The sequence below is a fragment of the Cordyceps javanica genome, chromosome 1 (assembly GCF_051103115.1).
Source record: "Cordyceps javanica chromosome 1, complete sequence".
Taxonomy (NCBI): domain Eukaryota; kingdom Fungi; phylum Ascomycota; class Sordariomycetes; order Hypocreales; family Cordycipitaceae; genus Cordyceps; species Cordyceps javanica.
The window spans coordinates 6,334,094-6,349,691 of NC_139295.1; the positions used below are offsets into that span (position 1 = coordinate 6,334,094).

General features: G+C 55.3%; 5 protein-coding genes across 5 annotated transcripts; 1 reads left to right on the forward strand and 4 right to left on the reverse strand.

The window, feature by feature from the left end:
• Nucleotides 1-902: 902 nt before the first annotated feature.
• V2A60_001915 (uncharacterized protein) lies at nt 903-1,827 on the forward strand (the record flags this gene model as incomplete). Its single annotated transcript, XM_083253270.1, has 3 exons — nt 903-985; nt 1,051-1,686; nt 1,758-1,827. 3 exons carry the CDS (start codon nt 903-905, stop codon nt 1,825-1,827), a joined length of 789 nt encoding a protein of 262 aa, XP_083109396.1.
• Nucleotides 1,828-3,125: 1,298 nt separating this feature from the next.
• V2A60_001916 (fatty acid desaturase-domain-containing protein) lies at nt 3,126-4,610 on the reverse strand (the record flags this gene model as incomplete). The annotated part of the gene is made up of 2 exons (XM_083253271.1): nt 3,126-3,535; nt 3,599-4,610. 2 exons carry the CDS (start codon nt 4,608-4,610, stop codon nt 3,126-3,128), a joined length of 1,422 nt encoding a protein of 473 aa, XP_083109397.1.
• Nucleotides 4,611-7,935: 3,325 nt separating this feature from the next.
• On the reverse strand, nt 7,936-8,821 carry V2A60_001917 (uncharacterized protein; the record flags this gene model as incomplete). Its single annotated transcript, XM_083253272.1, has 3 exons — nt 7,936-8,226; nt 8,302-8,507; nt 8,569-8,821. 3 exons carry the CDS (start codon nt 8,819-8,821, stop codon nt 7,936-7,938), a joined length of 750 nt encoding a protein of 249 aa, XP_083109398.1.
• Nucleotides 8,822-9,484: 663 nt separating this feature from the next.
• Nucleotides 9,485-10,942, reverse strand: V2A60_001918 (uncharacterized protein; the record flags this gene model as incomplete). The annotated part of the gene is made up of 1 exon (XM_083253273.1): nt 9,485-10,942. One exon carries the CDS (start codon nt 10,940-10,942, stop codon nt 9,485-9,487), a length of 1,458 nt encoding a protein of 485 aa, XP_083109399.1.
• Nucleotides 10,943-12,906: 1,964 nt separating this feature from the next.
• Nucleotides 12,907-15,125, reverse strand: V2A60_001919 (uncharacterized protein; the record flags this gene model as incomplete). The annotated part of the gene is made up of 2 exons (XM_083253274.1): nt 12,907-13,410; nt 13,473-15,125. 2 exons carry the CDS (start codon nt 15,123-15,125, stop codon nt 12,907-12,909), a joined length of 2,157 nt encoding a protein of 718 aa, XP_083109400.1.
• Between the last annotated feature and the right edge of the window lie 473 nt (nt 15,126-15,598).

Below are 15,598 nucleotides of genomic sequence, written 5' to 3' on the forward strand. Positions count from 1 at the left end.
GGCACTTGCGATGCAGGTACAGCCCGTGGCGGACCGAAACTGGCGCGATGGATCAGAACCACATCCATGGGTAGCAAAAACCAGCACCGACTGGATTTTCTGAGTATACGCGTTTTTAATGGCATAGCTGACAAGCCAAAGGTCAGAGAACGCGTTCAGCTCAACAAAATTTTGCCTCTCTACGGTTCTGAAGTTTCTGCAAATGCAAAATAACACTCGCAGAGCCAGGCATTGGATTTTCTCGTAGCCAAGGCCACAATCTTGACATCAGACTCGTCTCAACAAGGATACTAGTGGAAGACCTGGGCAGACCAGATGGATAAATTCACTCAGGCTCCATTATTCCTTGCGCTGACAGGCTCTCTTGGCCATCACCAATCCTCCAAAGCAGTAGGCTCCCCGTCATCAGCACTAACAGTTTGGCTAGCGAGACCGAACCATTGGCGTTTGCGGACAATAATGAAGCAAAGGACCTATTGCCAACGGTCTAGAATCCGTCAAGAGCACTTGGACAGGAACGGAGGTGCTCCGGGCCGCGCCGTCAGGAACGGACCCAGGACTCAGCTTACCTTTTGTCGGGCGTGGGCGGGCTCGCTTGCGCGCAGTATTTCCAAATGACGGGCTCCGAGGTGGAGGAGCGCGAAAATTCTCCTACAGGATTCTGATCCGGACTGACGGACCAGGTGTTTTGGTGACGGCGACCGAGTAATGGAGAAGTTGGTTACAAATCTTTTTCATCAAGTCCCATGTCCAGATCATTATAAAAGTCGGCCATGTCTTTCTCTTCGAATAGTTTGAACCAAGCGGCAAGCAAATTCAGCTCAATTCACTCCTTTTCCCTGGGCAATAGCCTGACACTCCTTTGCTATATAAGTTCAACATTAGTCATTCCTTGAAACACAATGTTCTTCCAATCTTCCATCTTTGCTGCCGTCGCGGCTCTTCTCGGCGCTGCCGTCGCCGTCCCCTCCGCTCCTTTTGGAAGGTAACAAGAAACTTACACGACCACTCACGATCCATTGACGATTTCCCCCTTCTGACGCGACGCAGTGAAAACGCCGTTTCGGCCATCAGCAAGCGCGGTCTCAACTGCAACAGCCCCGTCTGGGGCCTGTCCCGCGAGGACTGCCAGCACATGTCCAACATCGGCTTCGGCTCGATGGGCAAGAACAACGGGGGCAACAACGGCGCCATCTGGGTCGGCAACGACGGGCACACGACCTTTACCTTTGTCAACCGCGCCGACGAGGGCGGCCCGGCGACCATCACCGTCGTCGTCTGGCTGCAGACCGACGGCCAGTCGAGCTTCGTCAACGTCCGCCAGCCGTACGTCACCTGGTCGCTGCCCAACACGGGCGACAGCGTCACCGTCTCCATGGCGCAGGGCATCTCGGGCGCCTTTGCCGCCCTCAACCACCGCATCACCATCCTCAAGGACGGCCAGGTCTTCAACACCTGGGGCGAGTGGTCCACGGGGCCCTACGCCACCGTCGACGTCTCCCGCGAGCCCAACATGGGCGGCAACCGCATGGAGATCCAGACCTCGGGCGGCTGCCACGCCAACATGGACCGGTGCGTCTTCAAGTGCAAGAATGGTAACCGATGCGGCCGTTCCGGCGAGTACTACCTCCAAAACTGTGAGCCGGGCTCGCAGGGAGGAAACCCCCACATTGGTTATGATCAGTGGTCAGTCCCCTTCGTCCTCTCCTCCCGGAACTTCGTGATTGCCTCAGAAGCCCGACTAACAGCAACTCTAGGGGCAACCCGTCCGGAGGTTGCGGTGGCCTGGAGAATGGAGGGCATGCCACGATTGAGTTTCACAACTAGAAGCTTCGTGATTCTGACACTTCTACGACTTTTTGCTTGGTTCTTTGTCCCGATTTACGCTATCAGGATTTTGATCTGATCACGACCCAACACAGATCCTTGTACATAGCCGCATCAGAATATACTTGTTCTTGTCTAAATATAATTAGTCTGTGGTAAAGTGCTCAGTGTGCCAATTTGTCTCGACTCGTTTCGGCTTTGTTCTGTCTGCCGGAGATGAGTCATCTGACGGGTGTTCACAAGGCCCTTGAGACTGTACTCTCATTCTTGGCACTCCAGAGAATATTGGCCTACGGATATATACTTTACGAGAGGAGTTTACTTGTCTTTTTATGCTGTGTCAGCTGGCGTGCTGGTTCTTCATTCTGGGGCAAACCCAGACCAATAAGAGCATCCCGAGAGTCAGTCTGTCAACACCTCCATGCCATCAATTGAGAATTTCATCCAAATCGACAAAAATAAGGCCAAGTCTTGTACTCAAGTTGCCTCGAAATATCCCGCGTCATCTTGCTTTACTTGGTTACTACGCGTTCGAGCGAGTTACCCCCTACCCTGGAGGTGCGACAAGCGGTCAACACATCCGGCCTTGCCAACGTATAAAGTTTTTAGAATGCGACGTTTGTGATCAAGAGATGCCATGGTCTAGGCGGAAACCCTCGATCAACACGGGATACGTTTGAATCTAGTCCGCCAAAGCGTCTACATGCAGGTCGATGCGCACCATTGGCCCGCACGAGTGGTTTGGATGACGATGGCATGCGATGGCATCTTTATGACGTCCATCCCTGTTGTCTACGCCAGGTCAGGAAATAGCAATGCCTGCTGTGACTCGCTCCGGTGCCGACTCACCTTCAAAATTCGCCCATCTGACCACGCGCCCGAGTTTTGCTATTGGGGCGAAAGGGTATAACGGCGAGGTTGATTGGTGATGGGAGAGTAGTTGCAAGCCAGCAGCCCCCTTTTGCGAATTTCGACGTACATGTGAGTCTTCTGCCACCTTTCCACGGACCTTTGCACGGAGAAAATCGTAGGCAGCTGGCACTCCACGGTTTCGGCAAGACAGCGTTTTCACATTCAAACGAGAGCACCAGTCAAACGATCGCAATCTATTGTTTAAGCGAGTCTATTCTATCAATTCTAGAATCTTGTCTTGTAACCGCAAAAGGTCGCTGCAAATTCGGTAAAGTCCATTTTTGAGGCTGGTTAAATGCAAGGACCATGATAAAACATAAAAGAGGGTAAAATCAACCAACTCCGTAACCGCACTCATCCCAAAACATGTTCATTTTCTTTTTCAATTACTGGGCAGGAATCTTGGCGGGCTTGGTGCCGAGACCGTTTCTGTTGCGGAAGAACAGAATGTGCTTGCCCTGGCCGGTGGCTTCGGCCGAGGGTTCAACCCACTGGCACATGCGGGCGCTCTTGTACATGGCGGCGAGGAAGCCCAAGAAGCCGTTCTTGGTGTCGGAGCGGTAGTGCTTGCCCATGACGGGACGAATTGCGTCCGATGCCTCGTCGGCATTGTAGAAGGGGATGCTGGAGACGTAGTGGTGGAGGACGTGCGTCTCAACGATGCCGTGGAGGAGGTGACGGCCGATGAAGCCGCACTCGCGATCAATAGTGGCGGCGGCACCGCGGACAAAGTTCCACTCCTCGGTGTGGTAGTGAGGCAGAGTAGGGTCGGTGTGCTGGAGGAATGTGATGGCAACTAGGCCCACAGTTAGCCGGAATGGCAAGTCGAGTATACGATGGAGCTCAAGAGAAAACTTACCGAGCCAGTGGTTGACCCAAAGGTAGGGAATGAAGTACCAGACAGCCAAGTTGTACCAGCCAAACTTGTTGCCGAGGAAGTAGAGAGCGGATCCAGCGAGGATCAGACCAAGATCGGAGAGAGCAATGAGCTTGGCATCCTTGGCCTCGTAGAGAGGGCTACGTGGGTCGAAGTGGTTGACACCGCCACCAGTGCCGTTGTGCTTGCCCTTGCCGCGACCCTCGCGCTGCTTCTCGTGGAAGTTGTGACCAGTGACGTTGGTGAGAAGGTAGTTGGGCCAGCCGATGAGCTGTTGGGCGATGAGCATGACAAGGGTAAAGGCAGGGGCGTCCTCAGCGAGCTCGGACAGCTCGTGAACGAGCTTGCCGAGGCGGGATGCCTGCTCCTCGCGGGTGCGGGGGACGAAGACCATGTCGCGCTCCATGTTGCCGGTGGCTTTGTGATGCTTGCTGTGGGAGATTTGCCAGGAGAAGTAGGGGACGAGCAGGGAGGAGTGGAGGACCCAACCGGTCAAGTCGTTGACGAGACGCGACTCGGAGAATGCGCCGTGACCGCACTCATGGGCAATGACCCAGAGGCCGGTGCCGAAGAGACCCTGGAGAATGGTGTAGACGCCCCAGAGGGCACCGCGGACGTAAATGTTGGGGATGTACTCGGGGGTGACGAAGTTGTAGAAGATGGTAAAGGTGGTAGAGAGATAAAAGATGTCGCGGAGGATGTAAAAGTAACCCTTCAGAGCGGAACGCTCGAAGCAGTGCTTGGGGATGGCGTCGCGGATGTCCTTGATGGTGTAGTCGGGAGGGGTGAACTCGTTGCCGTAGGTGTCGATGAGACGGCCGTAGCTGGGCTTGGGCGCATCGCCCATCTCGGAGAGGGAGGAGAGGGAGGTGGACGAAGGGGACGGGCGAGGAGAGTCAGCAGGTGAGACGGCGGCCGAGGACTCGGAGGACTCTACGACGTTGCGGCGGAGGGTGGCCTTGGGGCCATCAGCAACGGCGGTGGAAGCAGCCATGGTGACGGGCTTTAGGTGCGAGGTGAGAGGAGGATTCGATATCGAGAGGGATCAGAGCTCTGAGGGATCAAAAAGGAGAGGAGGTGAAGGAGTGAAGAAGAGACGGAGGAGAAGCCAGTAGGTTTATGAGAGAGGGAGACGGGAGGGGGGTGGGGGGAGTGTAAGAGGACGATCTGGCAAGGGGAGGTGATATTATCCGAGCTTTTTAGTTTGAGGATGGAAGGGAACGGAGACTTCTGGTTGTTCGATCGTACGTGTGGGGGAGGAAAAGCATTTTTCTTTTTTTTAAAAATAAATCTATTTTACTATCCTTTTTTTTTTTTCATTTGGCTAGTGGCAACTTGATAGTTGACGAGAGTGCGAACGAATTTGCTGCTTGGGCGTGGTTCGTCTACAAGAAAGATGGAAAGGAAAAAGTGTACTTGTTCCTGAGTAATTGAACATTTGAGGTCCAAGTTTGTTGGGGTCTAGTCAGGGTCCGTGGGGTAGCTTTAGGAAGATGAAAAATAAAAAAGGTACAAGGGGTGTGGTACCTAAAAGGGTAATTGTTTGGGGGTCTTGCTCGGTTTTTTTTTTTTTTTTTTGGCTAGCAAGAGAAATTGTGTCCCGTACCACGAGAAAAAAAAAAATCCCCATCAACACTACAAATACAGCAAACGGCAGCAACAGAGACGAGGGGGGAGAAGCAAAAAGGATCAACACGCTACAAACATGCCGAGCTGTATCAGCAAGCAATGGTCAGTAGAAGAATTTTCCTCATTCAAGGAGTGACCGAAGTGGACCGAGTCAGAGTCAGGGGACAAACAGTCGCAGTCGCAGTCGCAGCGAAACCACTGGATGTGGAGATGGAGTTAACCAGGCGGTAGGGAAAAATCGGAACTCTAGTTACCTGGCATGGTTAGCAAGGCAAGGTAAGTCACTGTACGGAGTACGGAGTAAGTACTGCCACTAAGCACCATGTACGGGGTACTGGTGGGCATCTAGCTATCATCACTCAGATGGATTTGGAGCCAAGCGACCAAGTAACAAAGCGAGCACCCAAGCAACCAAGCTAATCGACACTTTTCAGTACCGCACTCCAAGACCCTCTACCTCCTTGGTGGATGGTGAACCGGCCCGCTCGTATGGCCACACGCCACTGCAGATGGCACAACCACCACCAGCTCGCTTGGCATAGCCTCCAGCCGCCTGTACTGGTACAGATGGCCAAGTTTGCAGAGCAGCTGAGCCATGGCTTCGGATGCCGGGCGGCGACGGTGGTGTCATGAGGATACACCGCTTCCGAGCCTATCAATGCAACAACGGCGCCGCCATCATAACCGGATAACTAGGTAGTAATAGCCAGCCAGCCTTGCCTCAGCAATTCACTCGCAGCTGCTCACGTTTTCAGGGCCGCCTACTTACCAGTAAACTCACGCACACATGCAAGTCATATCAGCACACATCCGCTAAATACTTATAGCTAAGTAAGTACGGGCTGTACTTACTGATACTGCGTGAGAAGCTTGGCCTTGCCACCCATCCACCTACCAGGGGGGTGGGATGGCAGGATGGCAAGGTGGATGGGGTGGTGGTGGTACTGGCAGCATGCAGTCTGCGGTCCCAAGTATCCAACTGTCCTCGCCAACAGCCTCACTAGCGCTAGCGATCTTTCTTAGTCAAAAGACCCTACGAAAAGGGGGCCACGCCACTGCATGTGAAGCCGAGACGTCGCCAGTCCAGCAAAAGAATTCAGAATTCCGCCATGGTGCACGCTGCATCTCGCCATAGGGCATAAGGACACGCCCATCCATGTTTCTCGTTGCTGATGCCAGCCTCATGGGTGGGTAAAGCGACACACGCCATTGGGAGCTCCTGTCAGGCGCTCGTGGCTGCCAGTCCTCCCTCTCTATCACGGCATCATATCAATCAGCAGGTATGCTATGGCAATCTGGAAAGTTAACCGTACACCCAAAAAGCCCATCTTGTGCTCGCACGTGTAGCTGCGGGCGGCCGAGGTTTGGCAACCCAATCTACGCTATGGAGGAACCCAAACTGTGATGGTGTGCGCTAGACCCAGCCACAGGAACACACACATCATTGCCCAGAATAGAGAAAGAGAAACTTTGTGCATAGCTGAGCTGCACAGCACATGCAACAGTCGACTTTCCTGTGTCTTTAACCTGCATCGCGCGAGCGGCGCAAATCATGCTGTGGTGCCAGACTGCAAAGCCTCCGGGTCAATTCTCACCCTGGCCAGCATGTGGACACGTCAACACTCTTTGGGTCAACAAAACGATGGACTATCGGCTGGGATTTCGACTCTGGACGTGAAATAGGAGCCCTTCAATTGGTAGAACCGCATTCTACCTTTCCTTCATTTTTTTTTTTTTTTTTTTGGAAAGGGCGGGCGGGAGGTCACTGCATCCCGTTCCTCCACATCCACAAAGGCCCCCCGCCGTCCGCCCCAGTATAACTCTGACCCCATGTCGCCCACGACAAGCCGCCCGCAAATTTTCTGTTGGGAAATTTGTTGAGCTAAGAGCTCTCAAATAGGAAGAGAAAAAACTAAAGAAAAAAGAAAGCAAGGCCACAAGCGTTTTGTTTTTCTTGCCGCTCCGGTTAACCCTCCACTCGCCCGGAGCCTCCCTTGCTAGCCTTTGTCACGGCCCCGCTGCCCGCTTACTGATACTGATATACTGGTAGAGCATGACCACAACCCAGAAATCACTTTTGCACTGCATCAACACCCATGCTGGCGATACTTTGTCGCGATAAGTCAGCCGCGCTCCGCTGACACGGCATAAGACATCCCGCTGTGACGGTTGTCACACTCGTTGGCACATGTCCTGAGCTAGTATCCGTACCCCGGCTCGGTTCGTCTGATGGTCACATATTATCGGTATACCAGTGCGTGCCCTTACAAGCTCCATCTCGGCCTGTCTGCCGATCTGCTGCCTGCCAGCTCATCGCGCCCAAGAACGCTGCGGTCCTGTCGAGCAAATGTCATGTTCTGGGCATGTGCTACGCGCAACTGAAAAATGGCCCTCATTTTCCCCCAGTCTGGTTTCGATTACCAAGCCCAAGTTGGTATAAGTTCCATATCTGACATCGCCACATTTGCCTGTGAATGAAGAACTCGCCCGGCTCTCAGATAGGTAGCCAGCTCTCGCAAGCTCCTAGCGCAAATGAACAAGATATAGTGGCAAGGAGCTAGTCTCGAAAGGCAAGCGAACCAGTGCAACACGAAAGGGTGCAATCAAGCTCATTGAAATTTACGCAACGCTCCGGTGCTATGGCCATGATTCATCATGTACCTCCCAGCGCCGCCTACTAACTCCATCATCTACCACTTGACCTCCTTCAGTTCCCCGTCTTCACACTGCCAGAATGTGCCCGGGCTAAACTCTCCCCTCTTGGCTTCCAACAGTCGTGCCACTACCTCTGCCCCCTCTTCGGGCTCCTTGTTCCCTCTGAACCCGTTAAACGCCGTCCGGCAGTGTCCCGGGCTCACTGCCCAGTACTCAACCATGACATCCTCCCCTCCCTTGGCTTCCTCCTCCAGTTGCAGATGCATCATGAGCATGTTGAGCGCCGCTTTGCTCACACAGTAGCTCACGACCGCGGCCCGGGGCAGCTTGTCATTACCGTCAGCATCGACCACGCAGATCAGGGCAGAGCACCCCTGCCCTGGGGGGGATGGCAGTCTTACCTCTCTGGCGGCCGTCAAACCAATGCTGCCGCGAGCGCTTGATACCATGATAACGCGCGGATTTGGGGATCGGCGAAGAATCGGAAGAAAGGCTCGAGTGACGATTTCGTTGGACGCGATGCCGTTGTTGTACACTTCGTTGGCAGCGCGGCGTGCGTCCTCGAGCCTGTCCGATTCAGGCCGGGTAACTCGTGCTGCATTGTTGACTAGATCTGATTGAATGAGCATCTAGAATGGTCCTCTGCTGTAGAGAGGGGGAATGCTGACAATCAAGCTTGCCGTATTTCTGGCCGATACTTGTCACAGCCTCTCGGATGGAATCGTCATCCTCAATATCTATTCTGACCACGTCAAGATCCACGGAAATTCCTTCTGTTCGGAGCTGCTTGATAGATTCTTCGCCAGACTCAATATCTCGACAGCCAATAATGAGTGTGGGCGATACTAGCCGCGCACTCAACACCTTGACAATTGCGTAGCCAATGCCTCTATTGCCGCCTGTCACTAGAGTCGTAGTCATGATGATGCAGCCCGGTGAAAAGGGTTGACCGAGGTCTGTCAGTATGAGAGCTTGACTTCTTTTACGGGAACGATTTCAAGAAACCACCCCTCCTCATCGCTCCTTTTATACTGGTGCCCACGGAGTTTAGGCAACGGAAATATTTGCCCGTCTGCGTGCGTAAACCCGGCTTACACCACCACAGCCGCCGACATGAAGCCGGGTCACCCCTCCAATCATAACTCTACAAACAAATCAGTCCATCAGTCTCGGTTCTCTCGCCTCCTTTTTTTTTTCTCTTATATCGCTCTATTGGAGATGATTGCCCGCCTCCTGTATCATTTCACAACTTGAATTACCTAATTTGGCAAGTGGAGAACACGAGCTCGGAACACCATCCGGGAGCAAGCAACCCATATTTCCCACCCTCAAACGCCCCGTCTGCACTATACTTTGTGCTCATTTGAATCTGCCTTGATATGATCATTCTAAGTCTATGGCGGCCGTTTCGATGTAAACATCATCATGTCCGTTCTAATTCTATTTCGGTGAAGGAAAAGGTGTGAAAACGAAACGAAAAGAAAATATAATGAAAATACGCAAGCGACAACAACAACAATAACAACAACGACAACGATAACACAAACGACAAACGGCAAACGGCAAACAGCAAGAACGGCAATTCTACCACGTCACCATGTTTCCTCCACTCGTAATCACCTCTTCCAGTCGCCGCGGCATCAGCTCGACCCACAGGTCCACGCGCTCCTGGCTCACGGCCGCCCAGGCCTGGCGCGCCGCGCGCCGCAGCGTCGCCGGCTCCCAGTCCTGCAGCGGCGGCTCCATGACCCACTGCTTACCCGGCGGGAAGATGACGTCGAGCGGGCAGAGGTCCGGGGCGTCGGGGCAGCCGCGGTGGCGCCGCAGCCGGCGCGCGTCCTTCCACGCCTCGGCCGTCTTGTCGATGGCGTTGCCCCCGGCGGCGTGCGGGTTTTGCTCCTCCTCCCAGATGACGCCGGAGGTAGTCGTGGTGGCGGTGGTGGTGGGTATGGCCGCCGTCGTCGTCTCACCGACGGGCCAGCCCTGCACGTGCTGCTCGAGGATGACGGAGCGATACGCCGCCGGCGCCATGATGCCCAGCGACTTGGGGCCCGTCTGCTCGTCGTAAAAGACGAGCTCGCTGCGGTAACCGTGGCCGACGGCTGCCCAGGCATGCACGCGGCGGATATCGCGGTCCCAGCCCGATAGTACCAGCGGCGATGACAGCTGCTGCTGCTGTTGCTGCTGCTGCTTCTCCTGCTGTTCCGCAGCCGTCTGGCACGTCGGGCAGGCGTACTTCTCGCCCGGGCGCGGGAGCAGCCGCACCCTGCCGTCCATGCCAAACGCGAAGTGCAGCTCGGCGCTGAATCGCACCCGCTTCCAGTCCTCGGCGTTGGTCAGGGCCTTGAGCCTGGCCCTCGCGTACTCGACGCGGGCCGTCCTGTGCCGCGGGTTCACCCACGTATCGTCGCAGCGCAGGCAGCGCCGGTACAGGAGCGTGCCCATGGCGCGTCGCATCGTCCGCGCGTCAAACGTCGTCTGCAGGCCAAACGCCCTGCCCTGGCGGATCATGCTCTCCCACGTTGGCCCGTTGATCTTGGTGGTGCTGGCGATGCTGGCGGCGTTGGCGGCGCCGGCGGCTGCGGGGCCACCCAGAGTCAGGGCTACGACTGCCGTCGTCGTCGAATCATCGTCGCCGCCGGTACCGTCGCTCGTCGTTGTCGCGGTCGCGGTTACGGTCGTAGAGCCGCCGCCGCCGCTGCCGCTATCGCGGGACTCCTCGCTCCACGCCCGCTCCGGCCCTGTAAGCGCCGTCTCTTCCGCCGTGCCGGTGCCGACGTCGTTCCACAACAGGTACTCGAGGAACTTGAGCACCGGCTTGGAAATCTTGGCCGGTCGGCCGCGCGATTCGACCCAGTCGGGCTCCTCGGCGCGCGTCGTTTGCGCCGTGATGGCCGAGTAACCCTGGGCACGCGACAGCCCAAAGTGCCGGAAGACGGCCGTCTTGTTCACGACGAGGCCCGTGGCGCGGAGGTAGGACAGCGCGCCCCTGACCATGGCCTTTTGCGGCGTGTCCCCGTGCGTGTAACCAGAGGGTGACATGGCGCTGTCGGCTTGTTGGCGGACGTGGGGGGGTTTTTTTTTTTTCTTTTTTTTTTCGATCCTGCTGTTCTGTTTTCTGATTCCTCTTACTTTAACTTGTTCCTTCCTCGATAAGCTTTATACTTGCAGCGTGTGAGTCTGGGCAGTGAAAGGACAGAAGGGAAGGGGGGCAAAAGTTGTGATGTGTAGTCCGCCTTACACGCCAGTATATCACGCCCACCTCGTCTCCAATCGAATAAGGAAAAATTTTGGCCCCCCCCCTCTTCTTCTTCTTTCCTTCACCGTCTATAGTACCCTGTTCTTGTAGGAGAAGAGTTGCTCGACATATCACAAAGTTTGCTCCTGTCACGTCACACAAAACTGTGTCCTCGGACGCCCGCAGCTGCAGCCCCCCGTCACATCCACGTGACAAATCACCCTGCGGCGGCGAGACCCGACTCAGCGAGAAGGAAGAAGAGAGAAAGGGAGAGCAAATCGTCAGCTCGAGAAAAGGCCAAGGCAAAATGTCTTGTCCAATGTCTCGTACATCTGCATTCAGCTGTTGACGTGGACCCATGATCTAGCTAGTGGGCGATGATGGCTACGACGGACAAGAGAGGCACCAAGGGGAGAATATGAGAGACACAAAAGATGACATGGCTTTGAAAGCTCGGAAATGACGAGAAAAAAGCTACCATGTTCCCGTGGCTATGTAAGTAAGGATCTTTGCCTGACACCGCAACCAAACTTCTTCTTTGCTCTCTGTCCCCCCCCCCCCCTCCGCCACCACCACCCTCCCCTTGCCTTCACACATCAAACCGGAGATGGTGTGATGATGAATTGCCATCTGGCTTCTCAATGTCAGTAGGGAGCAAGTAACCGTGATTAGAACGGCGAGATTGGCGTACCGTGTAGCCGCAACAAGGTAACCAACCGGCTACCCTGCTGGTTGTGCCGACCGATATGGCCGGACGTATAGCTGCAGGGATCGTGTCGTGTAGTTGCAGATACGTTTTCTTGCGCGAGTCAGCAGGGCGGTGATGAGATAGCTAGCCGGCCGGCCGGCCGGCCGGCCGGGTGGCTGGATGGTTGTTTTTGGGTAAATAATGACCAATCGACCGCCAGCGGACATTTCGACCACCGCCCAGCATGTCCTCGGTCTACTTTTCCGCGGTTGCCAAGGGCCTCCTGGCCCCGTTCAGAGCTGAAGTCTGACCAATCTCGCCCCGACTGAACAAGTCAGGGTTGGTGCTGGCAGGATCCGCGCTGACGACGTTGTGAGCATGCTCCTTTCCTGAATATCCGCGTCTCCTGAAAGCTGTCAGACGGCAACAGCCATATCAGCAACTGTGCCAGGTTTTTTGTGAGAATTTACCTGCAGTTCCCAAAGCACGCTCACCAAACAAAAAAAAAAAGGCCCATCGAGTGGGAAACCGAAAATAGTCCTTGTCCAGCGTGGAAGCTTGGCAGTCAAATACATGTCTCATATTTTGTATATATATACCGGCTACTATACAAGTCGTCCCTCGCGGCGACTACTAGATCCATCAATCCAAACAATCAACAAACACAAAATAAACCCCCGCCAAATGACCATGTGAAAATGTCGTCAGTATCCGACCAGTGAAGAAGAAATAAAAGGGCCAACCAATAATAGTTGAAGTAGAAGATTAAGTTTGTGATGCCGATATATCAGTATTCCTGCCAGCCCCATCAAGGGAGCTCGGCCACAATGTTGTCCATGCTGTTTGTGTATGTGTGTGTGTGTGTGTGTGAAGTAAGACGATATGTGCTTTTTTGGTACGATGGACTCGTACCCATCATATTTCAACCGTCAGGGCAGCCTGATTCGAATGCACCCCCCATAAAAACGCCGCAGAGTATCCCAAAAGAAACAAAACAATTCCCGTAAGGGTGAAAGAAAAAAACAATTGCCCTTCTATATTTTCGCGCCTGTGCAGTTTCATGTACCTGCCGATGCTGCATTACGACTTGCCGGCGTCGCGGACTGCCTGAATAAACTTGTTCTCGGCGCCAATCTCGCCTACAGCACGTGGTGCGGTGCTGTGGGTGGACGCCTTGGACATGACGGCCCAGACCTCGTCTGGCGTCTTGCTCCCGAGCAGGTCCATCTCACGCTCCATCAAAACGGCGACAGCGGCGCGGACCAGCAGCGCATCGCCCTCGAAAACGTAAACGTCCCAGAGGCGGGCGGCCTCGTCAATGGCTAGCAAGCTGGTAAAGATGCTCGAGAAAACGTCGCCCAGGTACACCTCGGGGGCGAGGTCCGGCACACCGCTGGTAAGGTGGGCGTGCAGTGTAGCCGACTTGTGGCTGAGGGTACGGAGTACGAGGTTAAAGGCGGACGCTTGAGCAGTCGCATCGGAAGTCTGGAAAGATAGCGGCAGAGATCTATTGAGGACGTTGGCAAGGGCCACAAATGCAGTCTCGGCATCGGGCAGATTGAGGAGCAAAAGCGCGGCAATGGTCTGTTTAGGATGTCAGCAACGATGAAACAAGGGGATGCAAAGGGCGTCGGGTGTGGACTTACGTTGCATCCAGGCACGTAACCGATATCAACGCGGTACATGGCGTAGGCCGATAGCACGTTGACAAGAGCCGTATGAAGAGGTCCTTCCTCTTGGAAGATGCGGAGTTCGGTCCAGGTATTTTCGGAAGCGGCCTGGCGGATGTCTTGGAACCATTGTACTTTTTCTTCGTCGCCCTCTTCGGCCTGATGGTCCCTGACACGCTGTTCCACATCGTGGGCGCGACCAAGCGCGGCGCGGAAAGAGGTAGCGGACAATCCGAGTTCGTTGCCAATGGCCTTGGACCAGACAGCCCCGCGGCTACGAGGGGCAATGCCACGCCACCACATGTCGCGCGTTCGGCGCTCACGAATGGCGTCGTTCCAGCGCGGGATGATGTCGTCCTCCCAGATGTGCATCAGGGTCTCGGCGTTGTTGTCACGGTGCGTCGTCTGGGCCCTTCGGGCAGCTTCCCGGCGCTCATCGGCCTTGGCGCTGGCTGCCATCATTTTTTGGTACTGTTTGACATGGCGACGCTCCTCGGCGGGGTCTTTGGGCGGAAGCCATGAGGGGCGGGTTCGGCTGAGCACGGCTTCCTTTTCCTTGGAGATGGGTAGAGGGTCGACCATGTTGTCGGTGCGTCGAAGCGGCGGCAGTTCGGGGGTCGAGGATTTGCCACGCTCCTTGCGGTCGTAGGCATATTCCTGCGTTTGAGACGAGGCCCAGGTGTTGGGGCGGGCAGCCGAGGGCCGGCGGGACTGAATCTCTTCAATCTCGTCGGCATGTTCCTCAAGTTTCTCAGTGAGGGCACGTGCCTCGGCATTGAGCTCGGCGTGCGCCAAGTTCCAGCTGTGGGCGCGCGTCTTCATGGGGCTGGTGGGACGCTTGTCGGCGTCTGATTTCCAGGTGGGCGAACGTAGCGATCCCTGGGCCTGAGCGACGGCGGGCGTGCCGTTGCCTATGCTGCGGACTCGCTCCTTTGTGGTCCTCTCAGGAGATGTGCTGGTAGAGGGGACTCTGCTGGGTGGGCGTTCATGCTGGGGACGAGGGGAGAGGGGGACGTTGTCGAGGACAAGACCATCCGGGATATCGTCGCCCTCATCCTCATCACACTCTCGTTCGAGATCGGAAATGGACTTGCGATCATGATTAGCTTGCCAGCTGCCTCGGCGCGGGCGAGGAGGAGGGTGGAAGGCGTCGCGTGAGGGGCTGGGGAAGGCCGGGCTGATGCTGCGCTGGCGACGCGGCTGGGGCAGCGAAGTGGTGGAATGGCCCTTTTTCAGCGTAATGGGACGAGGGTCGGTCAGGGCAGCGGTGCTGGTGCTGCGGGGGTTGGCGGAATAGACATTATTTCGTAGATTGGGAAAAGAGCGTCTCGGGCTGGGCACGTTTCTGGTGCTGGCGGCAAGGGTACGGGTAGCCGCGGGAGGAAAGTTGTGAGAGTTGGTCGTGGGCGAAGTGATGCGACGGGTGAGGATCTGGGCCGAGGCCTTGGGGGTGACGCCGTGGTCGTCGTCGAGACCAATGTCCTCAAAGTGACCAATGTCAGCGATGACACTGGCGTCTTCACTGCTGAGAGAGTGGAAGGAGGACGACTTTGAGCTCTTGGAGGTTGTCATGCCTGGGGGAGATCCAGGACTTTGAAGCATGGTAGCGACAGCGTAGGTGGAGCTCATGGCCACATTGCCGACTGGGCAAGAAATATTTGTTTTATGTGACGGTTTGAAAAGAAGAAAAGGCGTTTAAAAATTAAGTAACGGGCGAAAAATGTACAAGAGTTCGATCAGAAACGTTGGAACTTGTGCGCAAGTGGTGGCGTGCGTTGAGGGCGGACAGCGTGAGCTGTGTGCGAGGGGTCGATAGCCGGACAGGGGTAAGAACGGAGTGAGAGATAGCAAGAGAGGCTCGAGCGAGTGACAACGGTGGTAGACGGGCGGCGGGGAGGAAAAGAGAGAGGAGAAGAAAAAAAGCGGTTGGTCGACGTTATGGAACGAGTGATGTGAAAGTTGATTTGGTCAGGGAAGAAAGGGAACGGGAAAAAAAAAAACCAAGGAAAATGTGAAGCCAAAGAGAAGAACGGGGAGTGAGTGGATGGACGGGATGGACTGCTTAGCCCGGGCAGGGGCGCAGGGCAGGGCGTCGAGACTTT